The 26,267-nt window shown below is 40.7% G+C and overlaps 1 protein-coding gene across 4 annotated transcripts in view; it reads right to left on the bottom strand.

Moving 5' to 3' along the window:
• LOC117424246 (protein sidekick-2-like) overlaps positions 1–26,267 on the bottom strand; it is a 145,432-nt gene that overhangs the window by 45,583 nt on the left and 73,582 nt on the right. For all 4 annotated transcript variants that reach the window (XM_058992376.1, XM_058992377.1, XM_034040426.3 and 1 more), the window contains exon 2: positions 2,567–2,726. In XM_058992376.1, coding sequence (XP_058848359.1) covers positions 2,567–2,726 — 160 coding nt within the window. The remainder of the gene's footprint in view (positions 1–2,566; positions 2,727–26,267) is intronic.

Here is a 26,267-nt window from a genome sequence, read left to right as displayed (position 1 = left end):
GTACATTTTGACATACGCAGACAGACAGTAGTGATGAGACGGGCAGCCTCTACACAGGCCTTCAAATGGATTTTCAGTGAAAGCACAGGCCTCAGTCTCACTGGGGAGCAGTGGGGTAATTGATTTGTTGGACCCACAAGTAGCAAAACCCTGCTGAGTTTTAGTGAGGGAGAAAAGAAAAAAAAGTGAATCACTTGGATTGGCAGTAGTTAAGTTACCAGTATGTGTCAGAGATGTAGCTCAAACACATACGGCTGCTTGAAACATGCTGTGCCAGAAACAGCATCCTAGGGCTTTTTTGACAAGCCAGGCCAGCATGCGAATCTGTGGCAAGTGTAAGTGAAAGCTCTTCGACTGGATTGAGCAACAACACAGTGCATCCAAGCATGCCATCAGTATACTGCAAATAGAGCACATTGTTTGAATTACTATAAAGGATACTTTCTGTCTTCATCTTCATCCTTGTCTTACTGACATACTGTTTCCCACCAAGTCCTCTAACCAGTATAGGACACACAGCTTGCCTTCCTCCCAGTCTTTCAGCTCTAACCACTAAGCCACACGGCTTCCCTCCCAGTCCCTCAAGTCTAACCACTAACCCCATCTGCTTCTCTCCCAGTCCCTCATCTCTAAGCACTAGGCCACACTGCCAGTCCTAATCAGTTGCATTACTAATAGATAAGATAACATAAAAAAAACTTAAATTAAAAAAATAAATAAATAAATTGTGAAAGAATTGATAGCAATCTAGTTAGCAAGTGAGCCCACTGTCATCATTCTGTGGACAACGAGCCAGCATGAGCCAGCATGAAATTATATCTGCTAATAAAAAAATTGCAAGTACTTAATACCAAGACCACTTTCAAAGTCTATTATTTGTTTAAGTCAGATCTCAGGCCTGCCTGACAAGAGGTATTAGAGAGCTTCTTATAACCTGTGATTATATATTACGAGGAAAGACCTCAATGAAAATGACCTGGAGTACTTTTGCTTCCTGCAGTGGAATTGCACTCTGTTGAAAAGAACAGTGGAGTAGCATTACAGATAGACAGCAATCTTATACAACTGCTGCTTTACACCGGTCTGAGGCACTAGCAGGCTAATTCACTAGGCTTTCTTGTCTTTCACCTCTAGAAAACTGGGTTCGAATCTGGAGCTAGTGAAATGAGCTTGATGGTCTCAGTGTAGTCTCCAGACAGTGTCAGGTGGTCTGCAGCCAGTACTGCTGAGCCATTGGAGGGGGTTTCTCTATAAAACTGAAAGAATGGAATATTTCTTCGCGAACAGACCGTGTTGTCAACTCAGCTGTCTGAATGAATAGCCCAAGGAGAACTGCATTCTGAACACTTCTGCATAGGAATATAATGTGTGTCAATGTAACGTCATCTTATACACGCTTGCCACCTGCCTCATCATTATGAGAGTGGCTCCTTGTGCCTTCTGCAAGCAATAGAGGCAGGCAGGGAGGTTGTATAAACGTATTAAAAGTCGTGATTTCATTTGCTTGCAAATTAACGTTAATAATTGAAGATTTTGACACTGAAGGATTAGGAACTGCGTCAGTAATGGGGTGTGAAGTAGGATTTCTGAGTCTGTACAGGGCTGGATAAACACATATGAAAACCTACCGTAACACTGTCAATAGGGTGTAGGGCTACCACGGCCAGCCAGGACAGCACTGATTCCATGTGAAAACATTTAAATTGATATGAAGCGATGCATCACAATTCGAATAATGAAGCACCTGCCAAATGTCTACTAAGAGCTAAGGTTTATAACTGAAACTGAGAGATGCTGCTTTTCTATATGTAATGGGAGGTGTTGTTTGATACACTGCCGGTACGGATTCTGTCCCCTGTCGGTGAGATGAGATGTGGTTAAGATGAGATGTGGTTTAGATGCTTGCTTGCAGTGCATGGGGTCGCCAGCTCCCGCCCAGCCTTGTTACATATATTACAAAATATATATGTTATTTAGTCATATATGCAGGACAGCCCAGCTGCATGACTGAGTGCAGGTGTTTACTGTCCAATCACTGCAGGTTCTAATGGAGACAAGGCTTTTAATTGAGATCCCAGGTTTGGGACACTACAACGCAACTCTACAGCTTTTCAATCAAGAACAATGAATAAAACCGTTAGGCACAGTGCTCCAGGGCAGATCCTTCGGTTGACACATTTTAATACCAATGCAAGATAAAGCCATTTCATGCAACATTTGCAGGGAGATTAAATTTTCCCCCTTTGAGTTAAACAGCCTTATCTGAGCTCTCAAGTTTAGCAATTGATCTCGGATAACACACGTCTGTACGATTTAGTCAGGAGCAAATAATACAAAAATCAAATCAAAAAAAAAATTAGCCTTATTTCAAACATCCAACAGCATATACCGGCTGATGGTGGAATGGAAAGCAGACCTCTGGCAGAGACAGAGCAGAGAGGCCGATTGAGGAGGTAGTTTTCTTGCTTATATAAATATATACTGCAGTGTGTAAAATGTAAGGTGACGCGATAGTAATGCATGAGTGAAAGTGTTCTAGCTTTGCTAATAGGACCCCTCTGTGTACCTGTACTCCAGGGAGAAGCGGGTGATCTCTGTGTTGTTGTGGATCCACTTGAACTCCAGTGGCCAGCTGCCCTCTGCCATGCAGGTGAGGACCAGCCTGTTTCTCTCCAGGTGCAGCTGAGAGCGCACAGGCTCCGTCTTGAAATAGGGAGGCACGTCATCTGGAAGAGAGAACAACAGCTGACTTAATAATACCTATGATTCTTGGGGATGGGGAGGGGGTGTGGGGGTGGTATTGAATATTTCAACAGCACTTTATAACCTTTGTTGTATATTATCTATGTGTGTGTGTATATATATATACACACACACACACACACACACACACACACACACACACACACACACATCAAATAAGGAAATGTATCATGCTGATACACTACTGTATATGCACTGAGGCTTCCGTATGTATCAACATTGCAGGTAACAGAAGTCTGTATATCTTAGCAAAATGGGATGCCAGGAATTGTATCATTATATTTATAGAATTACTAAATACAGGAGAAGAAAAGTAGTCAAACAAATACGAGCTTCTTAAATTAAGAGATCACTGTAACAGAGATCGGATCTCCTTCTCGACCTGTGAGGGCGCTGTGTAAAGGGAACAGAGTACCCTGGACTGGATGGCCTGACAGTTAATTCCCAGGGTTAGGTGGAAGTCGGCCCTCTAGAAAGGGGATGGAGCTACAGTACACTAAATCATTGACCCAGAAGGTTAACGGTGTGGCATCCACGGATTGGAGGAGCGGTTGAACTCGTTAACCAAAGGGTCATGGTTGACGGTATATAAAGGGGACGTAGTGATGTGATATGTTCCTGTTCCTGTTACGCTGAAAGCGGAAGGACCTATGTATTGTTACAGAGAACCATGAGTGTTTTGTTTGTTTTGTCTGTCTGTCTAAAACTTTGTTCATTGTTCACTAGACTAGACGGCTAACACAATCTGGCGCTGTCGCCTACAGACAGCACTAAACCCGGACAACACTGCACTACTTGTTCACCATTGTTGCACTTAATAAATTGTACTTCACCACAAGCACTACAGCACTCACTCTGGACTGCAAGATCTTTATTATTTACTTGGTCACCAGACCGTTGGATTACAAATAAACAAACCATTTCACCTGTACTTTGTTGTCTGTTTGTTTCATTGGATTACTGCACCTGCACTTCACCTGCTCTACACATGCACACTAATTACCACTTTGCCACAGTCACTCACAATTCGCTCTGCAGAAAGCACCATTTTATTTCAGAAGGAGAGCTGTATATTGGCACAAAAGTGGCGCGGCCAGGCAATTTTCACCTCAAAAACAGCTGCACTAAATAAGGGCAATGAGATCAGGGGTTGGAAACCCAGTCTGCCACGGCACGCAGTATTGTGCACTGGTTGGATTCCCAGATGAGCCGTCCACTTTCATGTAATTGTCTCCAATTACATCTCAAAAAATGTACGCTACAATTACCAGCTGAAGAAGCATTTTCTGTTACTAATTCACATATTCAATTTCATGGCAGATGAGGCCTTCCCAATCCACATAATACAAAATACCTCCAGTAAAGCAGTTTATTCTTAAACACATAATATGCAGTCAATTACATATTTTTATTAATTCATGCCTTCATCAGCCAGGTATAAATACTAACCTTTTGGTTTGCTTAAATTATTAAACTCTGTCTCGTTTTAAAGGTTTCTTCCCTCTGGCACTGTCATCAGAAACTGTATTGAGAGCTAAACACTCCATTGTCAGCTCTCCAACAGGGTCATTAACCTGTACCTGAGCAATGAGCTCCAGTATAAACACTCCATTCTCTCCAGCACTGCCCCCCTGCACCTCAGTAATGAGCACTAGTCTAAACACTCCAGTATTGTCGTTACCCTGCACCTCAATAATGAGCAAAATCCCCTTTTCAGCTCTCCAGCACTGCAAGACCTAGAAATGAGCACTAAAACACTCTTTCAGCTCCCACTTGTGACCTAAGCCACATTTGAACCCACAGAAGTGAAAGGTTAGTGAGTGTATTAACCTACTCAGCCACCCAGCAACCCCAGCACGGTGTGCAGTCGCTCCCTGGAGACGAATTGAATTCTCTGCACCTAAACACTTTGCCAATGGGCAAGACTGAGCACAGGAGCCTGGGAGCAATGTGCTTGAAGGAATCCCATTTACATTTCATACGGGAGTCTTGGTGCCCTGAGGGCAACATATACACAGAATCCAGGGAAGCGTTCTCTAAATGGTTAGCACTGAGAAACAGCAGCTCGCAGGGTCAGTTCAGGGATACTGTCCCAATACTTTCTGGAGGGTGTTGGATATATTTATACTTCATCCTTAATGAAGAAGAAAAGCAATTGATAAGCTGAAAAATGTATTATTTTAATAATTATTAAAATAGAGAGTTTTTAGTTTTAGCAATGACTGTTCTTCTTCATGAACTATTTCTAGTAATCGATGAGTATCCTGTTGGATCCTGATTTTCCTTGGATATAGAGCTGTTTGCTGTTTTTGAATTCTCTATTTTACAACCTTATATAGGATACTGGTATGTTCAGATATCATTGTGAAAAGAGAAACGTTATCATTTTAAGTGCAGCAAAGGTTTTTTGTGGCATTGTAGGATCCCATCCACAGAGCTTTATGAATGTCTGTTTAAAGTCTGCTCTGATGGATTTAATAAAGTTAATAACTGATCTAGACTGCTGTGAAAACCAAGAACAGTTTTGAGCAAAACAGACTTCTATTATAATAACTCATAATGTCATGCACATGTCAGCATACAGTACATTATAATAGTGATTGATGAATTCTGTGGTATACTGTCTTTTAACACCCCCTATAAAGGTTTACCATAGTAATAGCACAGCAAAGTATAATAAAGCATAGGTAGGGCTCTTTGTTTTCTTTTTTTTTCTTTTTGATCATGTGAGGTCCTTTTTTTCTCCCATAACTTGATTGAGATTATGATTCTGTTTCATTGATAATGTAAAAAAAAAAAAGCAGCTCCTTATTTTTAATTCAAACCGAACGCCAACAGCGAGTGAAGTTAAATTGATTTCATTAAATCGTAATTAAGAGGAAACTATTATTTGCAAAACAGGTTATAACATTTTTGCAACGAGTCATTAAGATTTTAAATCCGGAAAAAACAATTTAACTGAACTCGCTTTTTTGTGCTTGGTTTGAATAAAAAAAATAAGGAGCTGCCATTACCAATGTAACAGAATCATCGTCTCATTCAAGTTACAGGAGAAAAAAACAAAAGTGATCTGGTTTCACAATCCACACTTTTCCAAGAGTTTAATTAAGAAACAGAGTCGGTTCAATATAACTTTAAAGGGACATCACGTGACCAAAAATAAAAAACGAAAACAAAGTGCCCTTAGCATAGGCAAGCTCAGAGTAAAGCATATTAAAATCAAGCCATGATAAACTATGGTAAATGCATAGAATTACTGTGCACATTTACCATGGACAACTTTCACTCTCTCTCTGTGGGAAATGTGAAGGGGGTGGCAAATGGAACAGGCCCAGGCAGACAGGCACATTGAGAAGTAAAATAAATATTCAACTCAGGGTGAGAGAAATCCGGAACGACAAACAAAACCCGAGAGAGAGAGAAAGAGGGATGAGAGCGGGGGTCCAGCCCATTTGTCTCCTGTGGTTAATGAGTTAGAAGCAGAGAGCTGGGCTGTGTGGTGGGAATCAAGAGTGATTGTCCCCCTCTCCATGGAGTGCTATCGGGTTAGTGTCACTGCTGAAGGAGTGGGGGCTCTGTACAGCCCAGTACACACACAGCCATCCTCCTGGAACAAATGGCTTGTTCTGCCGCCCAGACTGCTCCTAGATATATATATATTTTCATTGAAAGCTTTCTAAATATCCACAGGCTCAACTCACCCACAGGCCCTGTGCCAATCCCTCCTGGCATAAATACTAAACACAGGCGCTGTCTTTGCTGTAGCTATCAATGAGCTCAAACTGTAAGGCCTATCTTTATGAAGAGCCCACTTAGAACAAACTTACTGCCGACCTGACCTTTAACATGTTGAGAGTCTTTGAAAAACGAGCCATCCTGATTTGACTCTTGTGTGTTTAATCTTTCCAGTGCCTGTGCACACACGGTGGTACGATCACTTTTCAAAGTCGCTTTGTTCTGTTTCAGTCTTTTTTTTTTTTTTAATCACATTTTTTAACCCTCTAGGAATACAATTTTGAAATGAACAGAAAACCCTTGAGTATAGGGAAAAGGGATGAAGGATCTATTCTGCTAATCTAAATCAGGGGGGTCCAATCATGGTCCAGGAGGGCCATTCCAATCCAGGTTTAACAGGTAAAATTATACAATGAACTACTTCAGGGTCTGGATGGTGGTTTAATTGGTTTAATTAAAGAATTTAGAACAGGGTTGGAACAAAGACCAGGAGTGGAAGGGCCAGCTTTGTCCAGCCCCTTATCTAAACTGAATATAACCATGCTTCATTGTCCCCTTGAGGCTATGAAAATCAGCTTGGGAAGAACACCAGCAGGTCAAGTCAAGTTAAAGGGCAGCAGTACCTTTATTTATTTTCATCCAGCGTACTAGACAATCCAGGAAGCCAGAAATACATTTCAACACACGTTTTAAAAAGTGTTCATAGCAAGCTGTCATTTTTTTTTTTTTTTTTACTTCAGAATTCATTTGCACTTTGACCCATTTGGATCAGGTTTGCTGTTTGTGCTTTTTAAAGTTTACGGTTAAGATGCTCCACTGACTGGATGATAAAAATTGACAGCAGATTCCTAACCCTGACGAAGACATACCAGATATACTGTCAACTTGAATTTGTTTCTGAAGTGTTGGATAATAAATACGGTATGACAGCTAAAAATTCTTCCTGGATTAATGTATGCTGGGGGTCCTGGTAGGTGAAGAAGCAGGTTCAGTTTATCGCAAGGAAGGATGGGAAGCTGATCTCTTCTAACCTCAAAACCCACATGCCTACAGGAAGAACCATCAAAATGGCCATGCAGTGTATTAGGGCCGGCTGCGTCCTGCTTCCCAGGAGAGCGGTGATTAGTTTGAGGTGAGCTGCTCAGCGGAGACCCCGAGGGGAGAAGGGGAGGCATTTTTGTCTGGTTGCCTCAGGGGTGTTAAAAAATGAAGTCAGTAAAACAATGTTTTCAGGTTCTGAATTATAAATGGCTTTTTTTCTCTAGAGGCCACGGACTTGCTAGGAGTTTGGTAGCAGTTAACGTGCGGAGCATTTAGGGCAGAGCAGCTACAGTTTAAAGGATTAAAAAACAGAGCTAGATTTAACCCTTTCACAGCAGCGCAGTGAAATCATATTCCAGCTATTTACATTAGATGGGACTTTATTCGCCTTCCTGTAATTGCACCATTTAGACACAGGGTTGCACTGTGTGCCATGCAAAAATCACATTCAAAGAAAACCAGGGTTGGAAACTCCCATTGCATAGTAGATTGCTCCTTTCCTGGTTTTACTGTGTTAACTGTGAGTTTAATAAAACACACCTGAGCTTGTTACCTATACATTGGGGTTAATCAAGCTTGCAGTAAAACCAGGAATGGGTGAAACTGCCATGCAATAGGAGTCTTGTTTCCATCCCTGGATAACACAATTACTACATTCAGCTGCCAAGTGGCGATAAGTTAAAGGGAAGTGTTTGTTTAGCCATCATTTTCAGATTTTTCAGCACATCCTTATTTTCAAGTCATCATTAATTATAATGTGGTACATAAGCTGCTTTTTCAATGTGACTAACTGTTCTTCTCAATTAAGGGCAAAAACTAAAATAGAAGCGTGTGAAGTGGCCCAAGATAACTGTTCAAATTATCACTTAATGGCATGCATAGTATTTGTAGGAACCATTATCTCAGACCACTAAACAAAGTATTTAGGGCTATGACAGGACTATACCTATATATAGTAAATATGGACTGGAGAAGAGGGCTATAGTGGAAAATGATTGCCCCGAGGGAAATATATGAATCAGTCAAGAAAATAAGTGAGGCAAGGTTGGATAGTAAATATGACTTTATATATTTTGTTTAAATATAGCCGATACAGGATAAGTAAATAAATAAATAACAAATAAATAACAGAAAAAGTTTTTGAAGTTCAGAAGTCTTTTTGGCGTCCAGCTCTCCATCTGACTTGCTGACTGCTGCAAAACACAGTTTAGATTCCCGCCATCATATTTGTTTACACTGTCGAGTTGAGTTTGTTTACATTTTAGAAAGTCAGAAAAAATTGACAGTGACATTTTATCACCATTTTAGTGTTTGGAGCATCTTTCTTTTGCAGTATGTTTTGTAATTCATTTCCTGTTAAGTAACAGAATCGCTGTTCAACAGTTTTTTCACATTCAGACGTTTTCTCTTGTTGTTAGGAGTGGAAATGAAGGGTGTTCATTTGAAAAGGGGCGGGACTGACAGTAATGTGAACCAATCACATGTCAGAGGGAGACAATTGACCGGTGTTGTAAGGATGAGGTTTTAACTAATCACAGGCAAGAATTTCCAAGTAAAGATTCACATATATGAGAGAGAGAGAGAGAGAGAGAGAGAGAGAGAGAGAGAGAGAGAGAGAGAGAGAGAGAGAGAGAGAGAGAGAGAGAGAGAGAGGAGCCCTTTGCTGTATAAGCACTACAGTAACTCAGAATAAAGCTAGCCACTGTGCTTAGGATATGATGGTAGTGTAGCCTCATTTGCTGCTTAGAAACTAATATAATAATTATTTTGTTCTGAAAAGATCCAAACTGAAATCCTCTCTTTCTCCAAAGCAACAATGTGGCTGGCACACCGGAGTCACAAGACTCGAGTGATCAGGGGAGCGCATTCACTGGTGAGTCTTCTCAGGGGGGCGAAGCTCCAAGACTGGAGCGATCAGGGGAGCGCATTCACTGGTGAATCTTCTAAGGGGGTTGAAGCTCCAAGACTGGAGCGATCAGGGGAGCGCATTCACTGGTGAGTCTTCTCAGTGGGGCGAAGCTCCAAGACTGGAGCGATCAGGGGAGCGCATTCACTGGTGAATCTTCTAAGGGGGTTGAAGCTCCAAGACTGGAGCGATCAGGGGAGCGCATTCACTGGTGAGGCTTCTCAGAGGGGTGAAGCTCCAATAAGAAAGGGAAAGCTCACTTTGAAATTCCAGCCAACGTAATCTGCAATGGTTTCTTCAAAAAGGAGTGATATAACCCAGGCTTTCCAATCCTCTTATTAACATAAGCTATATTATCATGCACTGGCTTTCCTTCTTGTTACACTGAAGATCAATGGCTTATTTGCTTGGAGCAACAAAAAAAAAATACAAACCACTGCGAGGGACTAACAAAGAAAACACGGAGCATTAGACAGCATAATTACTTATTGTGGTGATGATGCACAGGAGACTGCAAAATTAGAATGACTGCCAAGGGCAAGCCGATGATGATGTTGAAGAATCCCTGATTGTGAAATGTTTCCACTCAAGCTATCTTTCATCCCTCATGAGCATCACACTGTTTATATATTACCAGCGCTGGTCATTGAAATGACTTGTTATCTCAGCGATAGGGATCCCCCTTTCACATCCCTGGTTGCCAGGGGCCGATGATCGCTGACTGATGATGTCATTATTGCAGGCACAAGAGCTCCGCAGCTCGGCTGTCTATTGAGCTGACTGGGTCCTCAGTGATGGACACAGGTCAACTTTATTAACTGATCAGAGTCCAGGATCAAAGCTTTTGCCATTGAAGAGGTCTGGGTGGCAGTTTATTTTATTCTTTTAAGAAAAAAATATAATTCTTTCTTTCTTTCCTTCTTTTTTTCAATACTAAAAGTTCTTGTTCAGTTTATGAAGATAGATGGATGTTTCTTTCTTCTTGAACACACTTATTTCTTTCTGCAGCCCAAAAGCCTTTTCTTTCTTTCCTTCTTTGAAACAGTTTCTGTTTTAATTTCCTCACTTTCTGAAAACAGCTTCACTCTTTCTTACTTTTCTTTTTCAAAAAAATGTTGTATTCTTCTGCAGCAAAATGCTGTACCGTAATTAAGTCATCTTTTTTCATTCATTCATTCCTTCTTTTCTAGCTTTCTTCCTTTCTTTCTTTTTTGCAGCCAAACACTTTAATTGTTGCATTTACTGTGGTATGAATGAAAAGTATTTCCTAAAGAATTTACAAATCATTTCCTAAGTACAAACAACCCAAGTTGGGAAAATCCAGCTATATACAGCTGATAAGGTAGGAATGGAATACAATTAGGAGGGTGGCAGGAGCCCTGAGTTTCTCACTCTCTCCTCCCTCTTCTCCCATCTCCCAGCTGTAAATGAAGATTATCTATAGTGTGATTTTGTAATGCTCAGATCACCCTAGATCCTGTAGAAATGACACAGTGTAAATGAACATGCCACAGCAGGGTGCCTGGGCAGCACTAGACAGCTTAAATTACAATATTCAAACCCAGGCTTCCAGAGGTGAAAGGAATAACAGGCGAGTGAAAGGAGGGGTTAACTCAACAGAGTTTTATTCCACTCCATTCTGTGATGGACTTTGTTCTGACTGTGTATTACTAGTTTTCAGGAGGTCTCAGGTCTGTAAAATCATTTCCACAGGAATCCAAATCAATTTCGGAATCCAACTTTACTGTGAATGAAGTCTGCACACTGCAAGTGTTGAGTGAAAAATGGTTATGGAGTGTGGATTTTCAATTGCTTCTATAATCACACTAGGGAAGAATTTCATTCAGAGGCACACTATATACATTCAAAACCAGTCTAGTAACCTAATGAAGTGTACGTTTATACCAGTATGTGTACTGAAATAAAACATGAAATTACCTGAACTTGTAATGTATTCAACAAATTAGGAAACATTACTAACAATGAATTCTTCCAATTTTATTACTTAGTGAAAATGAGGAAAGTAATTAGTTTACTTACATTTAGAAATTAAAGGCATTTCTATTAAATTACCTCCAATTACAGGGGTTATTAGTACCTGATCATTACGGCTGAAATATTTATTTGTTGATTAGCACAAAAAGGTCAAATAAAATAACTGCAGTGTCTTAGATTGGGATTTTCTCACACACAGTGCCACTAAATGGCCAGATGATGTAACTGCACTTTGTTTAATTTGTTATTTATGAATCTGTTCATCAATGGTATGTATTTATTTTGCACATCACTGAAAAATAAGAGTCACTTTGCAGGGCCTGGTTGGTACCTGGGTATTTGAACATCCCCTCCTAGCTCACTCTGCCTCCTCTGGGCCCCCCTTTGCCCTAGCTCTTTGAGATCCGCAGAGCGCGAGGGTGACAGTTGATCAATCTTTGCTGCCTTTGACTGGCCACACTAATTTTGTTCTCAATCTGAAGGTCAAAGCTTTCAGGCTCGTGGAGCAGCGAATCAGTCACCCTGTTACCACGACCGTCTCCATGACAACCACCGCCCCGCCACTCAATCAGCCCCTCGGCCCCATGGGACAGGAGACGTTCTGTGCCAGTCCTCCAGCCTCCCACAGCACAGTCAGTTGGAGGAGTGGAGGCCCAATGCAATACTGACTGCCTATGAAAGGTTAGTGGCTGAATAACACTTATTAAATAGTGTTACTGGTACTTCTGACACTTTCTAATAGGCGTCATAATTTCAACGTGATTATGGATTAGAGACGGAACATTGTGTCCTTTTTTAAAATAAACTCATCACTGAGTTTAGTAGATATTTACAGGCAGAGGTGACATAGCAATGCCCAGGAAAGACATTGCTTTGACATGGGCTACTCATTGTTTAGGTAGTTAGTTACAGTTATTTCAACAAAAAATTAGAAAAATCAACCATAACACTGTCAATAAGGTGTAGGACTACAGCATCGATGAGACAAGTCTGAAAGTTTAAGATGGACATCCCTCAATGATTACCAGTGGGGGCTGGGCGAAATTAAATATCTGCACATTTTTTAAGATCTTTGACAGTTATTTTGCTTATGTTTGCATCTGAAGATTTTCACACTTGACCCAAATTAAAGGATTTGAAAACTGCAAAAATGAACCCAACATTGCCAATTATTTTTTTATTAATTTCTCCCAATTTAGAATGGCCAATTAGTTTTTTTAGCTCAGCTCACCGCTACCACCCCTGCGCTGACTCGGGAGGGCGAAGACGAACACACACTGTCCTCTGAAGCGTGTGCCGTCAGCCGACTGCTTTTTTTTCACACTGCGGACTCACCATGCAGCCACCCAAGAACTACAGCGTCGGAGGACAGCACAGCTCTCGGGCAGCTTACAGGCAAGCCCGCAGGTGCCCGGCCAGACTACAGGGGTCGCTGGTGCGTGGTGAGCCAAGGACACCCTGGCCGACCTAACCCTCCCTCCCCCCGGGCGACGCTCGGCCAATTGTACGCCGCTCTCTGGGAGCTCCCGTCCACGGTCGGCTGTGGAATAGCCTGGACTCGAACTCGCGACATCCAGACTATAGTGCGCATCCTGCACTCCACGTGGAGCGCCTTTACTGGATGCGCCACTCAGGAGCCCCCCCCAACAATATTTGTAATTGCTTTTAATACTTCCTACCAAGTTTGCACTTGGGTGCTTATCAACTGAAGGAAAAATAATATCCATTTTAAAAATGGAGCCATAACTGTATTCTTAATATTAACATATAGTGCTAAGTTCTCAAAGCGATTTACTCCAAACATCAATTGCTTTTCTAAAATGAATAATCAGCACTTCTAGATTAATCACAAGCCCCTAAATTCATATCTGAGTTGTTTTGTTCCGAGTTGGAAACTGTAGTGGGTACATTTCTACTATCTGAAAAAATTGTGCTAACGGCAATTAGGAGCAAAATGGTTCTGAGAATCTAGTCCATAACCCTTATTTGGTATCTACTGACCCTCCACAAACCCATCTTTGGATTTCAAAGTGCCAGCAGCACTGTCGGATTGCAAGGGAACATAGCACTTTTGATTTTCACAGGGTTGGAGATTGCAGTACATGCTTCCCTGGGAGCTTCACAGCACTGCGAGAACACGATACTGCTAAAACACGCTCTGCTAAACAAGCACGTCTTCAGCGCAGCTCTCAGACCGTTTCGGCTGTCTGGAGCTAGGGAGGTTTTTTGTTTTTAGAATGCTGATCAGCTGTTAATGGATTTAGCTGGAATTGTGTAAGTAATCAAGAGTAACACTTTACATTAAGTGTCTCTAATTACTGTGTATCTAAATAGTTAATTATTAAATATGTGTGCTTACACATAATTACAATGTTGTTATGCATAGTCACAATGTACTTAATGTGTAAATCTTTTTGCACGATATAACCCTAATCATAACCCTAACCCTAACCCTAACCCTCACCTGATACAATTGTGTACTTACATATGTCAGTCAAAAAGATGTACACATTAAGTACATTGTAACTATGCATGATAACATTGTAATTATAATGTCTAAGTACACATGTATTTACTACATAACTACTATGCAAATACACAGTAATTAAAGTTTCACTCAATCAAGAATGTGTTTCTAAAGCAATAGTGTGAAGTTCAAGGTTTATCTCGTGTATTACAGACAGTCTGTGGTATTACTGTGATACTGGTAGGAATCAGAGGCCTCTGGAAGAGTGAAGGGGATACATATGTATCCTTGGTATGGGTTTACCAATCCATTGTGTTGCTCTTGATAGCTCAGTTTATCAGCACTTGGGGTTGAAACATGTGGACTTCAGATTTAATCATTTGTACTTGGCTTGAATGATGTAGACTTGCCTTTACTAATGCACACTTGGGTTTGAATCATGTAGACCAGGCTTCCAGTCATTGGGACTTTGTCTTAGTCTTGAATCACCACGTTTTGGGCTTGAATGATCAGAAGTTGGGCTTGTCTCTTATAGACAGTTGTAGAAAGCTGCCTCCTGTAAGTGTGACTCCAGGAAGCGCTGCCTGAGAGCATGGCTGGTCTTTGGAGAGCCCTTCTGCTTGAGAAGACTAATCACATGCAAGGATTTATTGGAGAAAAGGGCATTACAAAAGTGGAGGAAAAAAAAGACCTGAGAGGAATCGTTCTGTCACCTCCACCACTGCTGATTTGTGGGCAGCCAATACAGTAACTTAAAAACAATTAAAGGCATCAATGAGCCAACAAATGAAGAAATGAATCTGGAGTGAAGAGTGCGCAGGGAGCCATTAGCCTCCGGACTGAATTATCAGCACCTGGAGGATTGTTCTGGGAGCAGCGCTGGAGTTAATTAGGAACACACACACACACACACACACACACACACACACACACACACACACACACACACACACACACACACACACCTACACAAAGAACTTTTGTTTTTATTTACTAACGATTGTAACACTGCATACATTCATGAAATATTTCAATTCTTCAACATGGGGCCATTACAGCCTCTCATTTTTAGATGGTTGGAAAAAAATAGATACATAGATAGATGGATAGATGGATAGTGGCAGAAAGACTGGCATCCCTAGTTTGGTCATGAAATAAGCATTCACGGCATTCATCACAGCATTCATCTGTTTGTCAATATATTGAAGAACTGTTTTGCGGCTTTCAGCAAAACACGTTCTGTTTATTTTTCCCTGGAATCAGCAATCATAATAGAGGAAGAAAGAGGAGCTCCGTACCCTGACCCCATGTGGATTGCGAGAGGTACGCTCAGGCTCAGGTATGAGAAAACATTTTATAAAAAAAACACATCCTCAATGCAATCCCAGCTGCCTGAGCTGAAGGTCATTATCGTTAATTCCTCGCATTTTGCCATCTGCTGTGATTGTTTGCACCAGCTAGCTAATTCGTTTCTAATTAGTTGACGCTGAAAAATTCTCAGCTTTCCAGACACATACTGGTGCAAGAGGTGCATTATCCAAACATCTGCACAGCTGGCAGAAGGAGGCGCTCCTACGAGTCTGCAGCTAATATTTGTGTTTTATTAGCTCGCTGCTGAGCCAGGAACAGAGCTGCCAAATACAGCAAGCAGATGGTGGAAGTGAGGCTGGAGATGACCTGGTGGGGCAGACAGTACGGCAAGCTTCATTCGGCGTCATTCGCAAGAGAAATTATTATTACTGTAGTACCGGTTCTACAGTAGTATTAGTATTTTTTTTTTATGACATTCAAAGGGCATTTTAAGGTTTAGGTGCCAACCCTGAAACCCTGGAGTTTAAATCCAGTCATGATTTCTTCTTAACAATACAATGCATACCTTTCAATCCAGTTTAACTGCATCCATTTCTCATACAGAACAAGCACTTCATCTGAGACTCACATGTAGGTTCATGAAATGGTCTGATTGTGCTGTGAAAAAGGAAGTCTAATCGCTGACGATATGTGCTGCAGTCTAACTAGCTTCACTTTTCCAATATGATTGCACATTAATAGCAGTTTGTTAACAGCCCTTTGTGGGCTACAGTGTAAAATGACTCTATAGCAATGTGACCTCTCGACACGACGCTCTGCCGAGCTGCGTGCCCTTTCCCACCCCCTAGGACCCCTCTCTCTCTCTCTCTCGCTCTCTCAGTCTCTCTCACAGGGATCACATGCCCAGCCTCTGTGCCAAGGCTTTCCGCCGAGCCAGTTTAGTGACTGGAACACAATGGAATGGAGTGCAATGAAGAGGGGGGACATCAATCGAAGCTATCCATTTGTGTGACAAGCTTGTGGTAAGCAAGCGGTCTGCTCCTTGCCTCTCTCTTTCTGTTGTAAAGACCTACTTGGATCTCGTCCCTCACACAAAGTCACCCACAATCTTTATTATTTAGACCCAATTTAAAAAACATTGTATTTATTAGAATCCCATCGTATGCATATCAATTTGAAATCACTGCAACCCGCCAACAGGTATTAGGACTCCCTGTGTAGCCCAGCTCTGGAGCTGAGATGATGAAAAACGAATTTTACAACACAGTGATTGCAGTTATACCAGGGACATAACTTCAAGTTATACCTCAGCCAGTGCATCATTTCTCAGAGATGTCAGCCTGCATTGGGATATCATTCAAACTGTAGAAGACATCATTATAACTACAACAAGCAACAGCCTCAATATAGGAGTTAAACTAGCTGCAAGCAAACAAAAATTTCTGTAAGGGTGACCTTTATGATCTCCACCTCAATTACAAGGGTGGGAGCCAGTGAAAGAGAATTGAGCAATAAGACCTGCTGAAGTGGGCATTATGAGCTGCTAATTGACTGCTTTGAAGAGTTAACGTCCCGAGGTGAAGCAATGGGAGGTTAATGAGCTGACAAGGTCAATTATCGCTGGCCAGGAGTCTTATTTTTTTCCTCATTTGTGATTAATTTTAGTGGCCATGAAAGACACGATAGCGCTGGTCCTTAATTTATCCACAAAGCTGGTTTCCCCCCTGTCAATGTGTCTCAAGCACCCTTCCCATTGGTGTTGGTTTCAAAACAAGAAAAATTCTCATTCCCTCACCAATATATCTAAGTACCAATCAATGGCAACTTCTGCATTGAGTATTAAAAGCTGATTGGAAGTGAATTTTCCTCTCATCCAGGGCACTGACATTTTGACGTCAGTACGACAGTAATAATGAGAAAGTATTTGCCCACTCTTTGGCAGACTGCCTTCTCTATGCCAATTCTGCTGCATTGTGTGGTGTACATGTTTTGGATTACACTGCTGTCTCAGGGATGGAAATAGGATTCTTATTGCATAGCAGTTTCACCCTTTCCAGGTTTTACTGTACGATGAGCTTGATTAGCCTCACTGTATAGGGAGTCTTATTTCTATTCCTGTGTCTTCTGCATCTCCTGGCCCCAGACATGAATGTGAAAGTGCTTTTAATTGCAAATTCCTTCTTGGGCACACAAAAGCTGGTTAACTTTAACAATGCAAGAATTCATTCTGATATTTCAACAATTATAACATTAATGAAAGGTGACACTTTTACGTCTCTGCCTCTAAAACATGCAATTACACTGCCTGTGTCGATTACAGCGTTACAAAACACACACAAGCATCACAGCACGTCTCTTCAAATCCACATGCTGTCTTGGGTAAAGTACACCTGGAATAGATCATTCACTGTAATGGCCCTTCACCCTAGATTGGGCCTCTGTTTTCTATAATTAAAGGTACAGAGACCACCGTTAGCACTGCTGCTCTCCGATCCATTGCTTCTGTGCAGTTTACTTCATCAAAACTTCATCGAAGCTTAAATGACAGAATATAAAATGATACCCTATACAATTTCAGTTAAATACAAATGCAGTTATTTTCCACAAATTTCTCCCCTCCTTCCGTGAATAAAAATCTGCCGTTATTGTTTGATTTGGTATTGATGGTGTTTTGTTGTGTTCATGTGCTGGTGGTAGAGTTTGTTTTTAAAAATTGTGGTTATCAGTTTTATCATCAAGTTTATTATACATGGGTCTCTGTAATAAAACTGTAAATCACTTAAGTTTATAGGAAAATTATCACTCACCATGGATTATAATAATAATAATAATAATAATAATAATAATAATAATAATAATAATAATAATAATACTTTTAAAAATGTGCACTTCAACTTTTAGACTGAGACAGGTATATCTACATATTGATCTGTGATTTCTGCTCTATTCTGTCACTTTCCTTGACAGATTCATCCCTCTCTCTCTCTCTCTCTCTCTCTCTTTAATTCAAAAACACAATTCAAACTCAAAAGAAGCAATTATAATGCATCAGTCAGTACTCTATGAACCTGATTAACCTGATTTCTCAGATTCAGAACATTGCAGGGAGGTGGGGGTGGAGTTTGTAGTGAGTGTTGGCAGTCTGCAGTCATTATATATATATATATATATATATATATATATATATATATATATATATATATAAAAATAGATGGGCTTCATTGAGTTACAGGAAAATAATTCCTTCTAGGTTTCTGTGACGTCATAAATTACGAGACTGAATATATATACACTTGTCCTAAATCATTAACAAACCAAATTGGTAAATGTACTAAAGTAATTAGCTTACCCACAGCTTGGACTGTTTTTAAAGGAAATATCTGGTTTCCCATTTGAACAATGCATTGCCCCAGGCTTCGATAGCAATGTTGCAACAGTTACACATCACTTGCAATGTACCTGTGGTTATTGAAAGAAAAGTACAAAAATAAAAAATAAACTGCACCAGTGCTGTTTGTACCAATTTCCTGAGTGTGCTTTTGATATGTGATTCAGTTTACTGGCTTGCTCCTGCATTTCATTTCAACTCCCTGAGTCCCCAAGTACAAATAGGCTTAAACACCTACATGATCCATTAGGTTAAATATTTCAAAAGGAATGATTAGTATTCAGGGCGGATTCCACATGCAGTATATCTGGGCTGACGAATTACAATCGAATAATTTTAATAAGACATTACACATTTATTTTACAATTACAAAAGAACAGCATATCATCAGTTCTGAAGATGATTTAATTTCCATCGAACTCTGTGGCACTCATGAAAACACGACGAAACAACACTGCAAATCAATTGTCCCTTGAACGGTAACAAAGATATGGATTCGTATTTCTGAGCATTTGTTTCTGGTAAAAAATATATATATATTGACATTTTATGTTTGTTGTTATGAGGAGAAAATGAAGTTTAATTTTCTAAAGCTGAGGGAACACGAAGCCACTTTGTGGCTTGGAACTTAGTTTCAGGACACTAGGTTTAAGGTCACTGCACGGCACACCAGGGGAGACTTGGGGTCTCCTGGAACCAAGTTTCAAGCCACTGTTCCTTAAAAAATGGCATTGTGTTCTCTCAGCTTTAGAGGAAAAACCACCAAATTTGTTTACATAAAATCCTTTTAAGCCGAGGAAACATGAAGTCACTTTTTCAGGAACAGTGGTTTGAAATTCCAGGAGACCAAGTTTGAGGCAACTTTGCTGTATCAAGTCTGCCCGGGCATGCCATGCAGTGACCAGAAACCTAGTCTCCAGAAACCAAGTTCCAAACCACAACGCGGCTTCATGTTCCCTCAGCTTAACAATCTCTCGTTTTTCAAGTGCACGAGAAACGAACCAACGGGAGTGAAAACGCAAAAAAATGGCACAAGAAAACCGGGAGAACTTAAACCAAGGATTCTGACAAAAGCCTCTGGGCTTAAGGGGTTTCCGGGAAGGAAAATACACGAGCTTAACAGGAGAATTTCATATAATGAGATAAAACATGAACACTAAGCTAGAAATCACAATGGATTTACTATATACACATAACAAAAATAAATAAAAAATAAACAGCTACGGCGAGTTATTTAAACACACATATCTCACAGTTTACCAGATGTCATTTTACAATACATTTTTAATTCTGAAAATAAATACTATGTTTTGTGCTTCTGCAACTTGTGGCACGGCACAGCACAAGGTCCATCTACAAGCATCAACAGCCACACATGTATAGAACGACAGACAGACAGACAGGTTGCAAATACTATGTCAGTAAGTCTGGTTGCCCGATCAGATAAACCAAGATATCAACATTTCTGCAAAAGACACAAAACATCAATTGGGTATCAATAGCAATATGTTACACTTGTGTGTTGAGAAATGTATTCCTCAGTACATGAATATGAAGGGAATTAGATGACTCCCTATAGATACTGTATCAATGACATCAATCAGATGCTACTATTCCCTGGGATAAAATCTCATCAGGTCAGGTTATTATTATAATGTATGTACAGAAGGGAGGTTTATCTTATAGTGCTGCCCACTATGTCTCTGACTGGACCTGTCAGTGTGTTCTGAGTGGATGATAATCCTTATCCTTATATACGCAGTTAGATAAAACTGTAAGAAAAGTGTTATTTACATAACAGGCATTAGGGGATGTTTCATTCTGAGTGGCTTTAGAGTTTTAAAAATGCCCCTGAGCACTTAAGAATTTTATTAGAAGCACTTAAACACGGTAGCACAGCTGTAAGTAATGGGGCTTAATACAGGGATAATGCATGGGCTTACAACTGGAGTTCTGCTAAATAATCTTCTGGATTTTTTTCTAACTGGTGGAAGTGACAGCTTTTATTTTAAGTAAAGACGTTAGGGGGGGAAATCAAACAGGGAATTAAAAAATGAGAGAGAGAGAGAGAGAGAGAGAGAGAGAGAGAGAGAGAGAGAGAGAGAGAGAGAGAGAGAGAGAGAGAGAGAGAGCTTTTTAAAAGCAGACAAACTCAAACTGCTGTCAGAGGTAAAGAGACTGCATGTTAACAGAGCTATTAATGACCCTTTTTAAATCTCTGGGCGTATTAACCCCCACACAAGTTTATTGAGCCGAGTTTGCCAAGTCATTTTTTTGCGATTTCTCATGCTTTTTGCAGGCCTCTGCAATGCAATTATTGTCTTCTAAAACCCCTTTTTAAAACAAGACGACACAGTCCCTCAATACGGGTGTTACATCACCTGTTCAATCTTTGCTCCAAATCCATTGTTTCCACTCTGATAATGGTACTGCAGCAGTCTCCATAGGGTAATACGCTGGTATTATAAAGGTATCTCAATGGGGTTTACCAGACCTTTCTGTAAGGGTTATCGTCTTCAAAACCACTTCAATCATTTTATAGATGGAGAGGATTTATGCACAAAATGGGGTTCCCATTCCCATCCAGGGGTCAAATCTCCTGGATCAGTCCGCTATATCTAAACACTCGACTATACCACATCTGATGAAAAAATAATAAGGGCTCTTAAATGCACTTCCACTTCAAAATCCACCGCGGATTCTTTCTGAAAATAGCTTTCCCCTTCTAAAACAATAGTGCGGTAGTGATTGTTTCAATACAGATGCACTGTATAGCAGATGCCTTTGAAAACTCTCTGCACTGGCTACAAGAGAAGACAAGAGCTCAGCCAAACCGGAACAAGAGAATAGTCAGGGCATTGATTGTAACTACAATAACATGGGTTGCAGATCTAAGATGTTAAGCATATTTTGGCTGGGGAAGGATTTAGATGGGAGACCTGGGAGGAACCCTGGTTCCTTTTCTATATAGTTACTGTGGTGTACCATGGTAAGAACATGACAAGTGAACTCCCAGTGTTTTTCTATGGTGAAAAAGCATAGTAAAGGTGCTAAAGCATTGTCATGTATACAGTTCATAAGAAGTGGTGGCAGATCAGTTGAGGGCCGTTCTGTATGAGAACAAAGTTATCAGCTATCTTAACTAATGTATTCTTGTTTAGATTTTATTTTTTATGCATTCTATATATATATATATATAATGTATTTTTTTATTGTCTTTGAAATTAATAAAAAACATATTTGCCCTTAGAGCAAAACCACTGCCTCTAGCTTGTGCTAGAAAGAGGCCTCTGTCTGTTCTAGGATAATCAGTTCATTAGAAATGGAGGGTAATAGATTTGCCTGCCAGCCCCACCAAGTTTTTCACAATGTACCGCTGAAGCCTGCTGCGTCAGCACAGCTCTGGGGACCAGCAGTCTGATCCAGACATACCTCTTTATTTAATTGTCTTTTATTAAGAAGAGCAGAAAAAAGAAAGATATAAAAAAGTAAGGAACAGTGTGGTTCTTCAAAGATCTGCCGGTGATATTAATAGTGACAGGTCTGGCTATTGAAAGCACGGAAGATGACAATAGCTCACATCGCATGTATATTTCGGAGGGGAGGTGGAAAAGTGGGGAGCTCAGCTAATGACTATATGGGGCAACCTCCAGACAATAAAAAAACATTACCTTGACTGTATACTCCCTCCTAAAAGCCTCCCTCTGTCTCCGAGGGCTGCTGGCCTCAGCATTAGCTTGCTTGTCTGCTTGAGGCATTCTGACAGCTTGTGAGGCAGGGGTTCGAAACACCTCCACCGTCAAGCCTGGGGCTGTATCCCACCCTTACCATGCATACTGAAACACATGTGGCGCAGGGGATCCATTTCAGGGTGTGTCAGCTTATCAACACACACGCACACACACACAAACACACACACACAAGGACACTCGTGCACCTATCAATCTGACAGCTTGCCTCAAACAGTGTGCAGGTATGTATCAATCTGAGAACCTTTTCACATTGCATTCATTATTTGTGTCAAGCAAATGAAAAATAAAAGCTAGACAGACAGGTGACACCACTAGCTTGACTATTCTCTACACTTTCTTTAATCACACTGGTTTTTCATTCATTTCTACTAAACTGAGATCGTAGTGCCACAAAACAAACCCTCCCACACACAGTGACACAAAAGCCCCCACTTCAGCTACACGTAACAACTTAGATAAGTGTTTAACCAGCTTTGCCTACTGAAGTAAAACAACTTTTAAAACATGTTTATTATTATTATTATTTATTTATTAGCAGACACCCTTATCCAGGGCGACTTACAATTGTTACAAGATATCACATTATTTTTACAAAAAATTACATTATTTTTTACACATTATTTTTACATACAGTTACCCATTTATACAGTTGGGTTTTTACTGGAGCAATCTAGGTAAAGTACCTTGCTCAAGGGTACAGCAGCAGTGTCCCCCAATTGAGACTGAACCCACAACCCTCCAGTCAGGAGTCCAGAACCCTAACCACTACTCCACACTGCTGCCCCAAGTCTGTAGGCTCTCAATATCTCCATTTACCAACTCGGACTGGGGGTAGATGATGCAGTAGATTCATGTGACAGTCTTTCACCTCTGGTGGTCTGAGTTCAACTCCAGTTTGGGTCACAAGCTTGACAGCCCGTTTGAGACACAGCCAGGGGCAGAATGGCAGGGAGGGATGGTTGTTCAGGACAGGAGTATTTAGACTGATTAAATATTAGTGGGGAAGCACAGATAGTTCTGACCACCCGCACTACATCTGTCTATAGTTACTGACCCTCATCATTAACTAACATTAGAATATATCTCCTGACCTTGGGATGTGGCCAAGCAGGGAGTCTGAGATAAAGTGAATGGAAGTTCAACAACAGCCAAATGGTTTTAGCCTGAAGCTAGCTGAAGAGTACTGGTACTGACCCTTTTTATGTTCTTTTTCTTTTTAACTGACTTTTAAAATACTGTACATTGACGGTGTTGTCGTAGGATAACCTGGCTCAGCCCTGTACAAGCAAGGACCCTTCAGTTTTGACAGAGATTTTGTATTTAATAAACACTGATAGGCAGGATTTGTTTAATCTACCTGCCCCATCTACCATCCAGCATGGGGACAGATCCACTCCCTTCAGCAGTGAGCATGATCGCTAAGGGGCTTCACAGCAGTAACATGTGCTTGTCAATACACAAGTGTGAACTGTTTTGCAGCACAGATCAATCTGGATCTGTTCTCTCGCTGTGATCTACAAAGTCATCTGCTTTTAAATAATAATAACCACAAAAAAAAAAAACTAGAGCAAATCATGAAGTGAGATTGAGAAATGTCTGTGCCTTTGGTAACGCTGTTGGTGCAGGCTGGTTTAGCATGCGGCAGCTGGTCCCCGCGCGCCAGGGAAATAACAGAATACATTGCAGCTGCTGACCGCGCACCCGGCTAACAGCAGATGTGCTCCCTGTTCACGTGCTGCACAGAAAACAATTTTCAGCTCCGAACAGCAGACTTAAATGCAGAAGTCGGCTTTCTCTCAGACTCTCGATTCCCTTCACGCTGCTTTTTATTCACCCTTCAGCTACTTTGGTAGCCTCTTACCTCTTACCTAACCCTAACCATAACCCTAATCCTTCTCTCCACCTCACATCCAAAACTGCTTTTCTTATTAAGAAAAACTTTTTTCTAATAGCAATGAGAATTTCACACCGAAAAAATATACAAACAAACGATCTTACCTTGCCCTAAGTAAAGGATTATCTTGGCTTCGGAGTCATGTAAGAAATGACATCTGATTTCAATATATCTTAAGAGAATTATTCTTTAATTTTTCTTATAGGATTGAAAGAATATTATTTTTTTTTTTCCAAGCAAGAAACACATTTTGGCAGTGTAATTTACAGTGTCCTTCTATTCACATTCTCTCAATATTAAATTCAATAGGTTCTTAATTGACTTGACAGTTTATACCAGTATTTTCAAAGTAAAAACATTAGATAGACAGAAATAAAGACACAACAAGACACACTATACACAGTACATAGTCATAACACAAGTTCAAACAAAATACAGCTAAGCAGCGTTTCAGAGCAGCCTGTGATCTCATATTTCCCTTTCTCTCAATTCAATTCAGAAGGTCTTTACTGACAAGTATTGCCAATGCTTAAAGATCAATAAATAATCTAAACAATTACAACAGAGCCGATGTACTGAGCAGAGGAGTCAGTCAGTGTATCTCCACTGGATTTCCAATGAGGAGGCTGCAGGAAGCAATGTATTCTAGTTCTCTCACTCCCATCATAAGAGATGCAGCTTTTCCTCATAACATTTCATCGAGAAACTTTCAGCTGAGGGACTCGAGAGACTATTTCTTCATTATTTCTCTTCCACTCTATCAGGGGTCTTAATGTTGATTCTATAACTGACTCATCAGCCCACGTGGACATTTGATTAATTGACAGCTGTACCAATGAATGCCTTCATCATTTTGAAATGTTCAGGTGTTAAACGAAAGCACTTCTGTGCATTCAGTGTTTATGTCACGATATTCAGATTATTTGATAAAATCCATCAAGATTCATCGACTGACCCCCAATTATTTATCTCTCTCTGTCCGACTCCTCTCTCAGTTTCTTCCCTCCCTTGCTCTGATTAGCGCTGGTAAATTGGTGCGTGTTTCAGAGCCTGAGTTCATTCTGCAACAGGGCAGGCCTGCTTGCTGACTCACGCAGGGCAGGTGCTGTGTAAGCCTGGTGGCTGGAGGTCACAAGAAAGCAGGGATGATGAAGATACTGCATTGGCTTTTCTGTGACTGACTTAACCTTCAGATCACAAACCACCTCCCTATGTCACAGGTAGAATTTGAAATCTGTCATTTCACTACCCTTATAACTACAACAAAAAAAATCCCCTTTCAAAATCATCCTGTTCTATCACCCTGGAGAGACCCTAGCAGGACCATTAGCAGTTTACAGCATTACCAGCAACAACAGCACAAGGTAAATGGGATTATTGCATGTCCTCACTGTATGAAATAGTATGCAGCTCTGCCACTTCTATACTCCAAAGACTTGTTTAACGGCACGTCTTATAGTTAGAAATATAATCTAAAGTGCATATAGAGATTTTTGAAAGCTGACGCTACATGTTACATATTTTAGTTCAAATGTTGCAAACTCATGCATAGCCGTAGTTTCCCCCTGCCTCCCATTTCCCTGCATACCGGCACATTTTTTCCCATTTTAATCACTGGGGGTCCTGATCACTGTTACTGATATGGTTGACATGACATTGCTATCAATAATCCACCGCTGCACCACGGTACTGTATATATAAGCAGGTAGAAACAAAGCCATATAATGGCATCCCAATGGGGATAGAGGGCCGCATTGACGACAGGGCTGAAAATGAATACAGCTTACCTTTAGAGAAAAGACTATCTGGAATACTCCCTAGGTGAATCTGACCAGGCCTGACCTTGTCAAGTCATACCCAGAGTGACCTGAAGGATTCACCCTGCCTATCCCAATGTGGCCCTGCCTGACCCAGCATACTCTCACTCCAGATGCATGTTGAAAATGGTGCGATTCCCCCAGTTTCAATGCAGTAATCTCTTCCCTTGCTTGAGAACGACGTTGTTAACACTGTTA

Source organism: Acipenser ruthenus, chromosome 19 (genome assembly GCF_902713425.1).
Source record: "Acipenser ruthenus chromosome 19, fAciRut3.2 maternal haplotype, whole genome shotgun sequence".
Classification (NCBI taxonomy): Eukaryota; Metazoa; Chordata; class Actinopteri; order Acipenseriformes; family Acipenseridae; genus Acipenser; species Acipenser ruthenus.
Note: the sequence above shows the minus strand (reverse complement) of the source record. Positions and strands in the feature narration are given on the sequence as shown.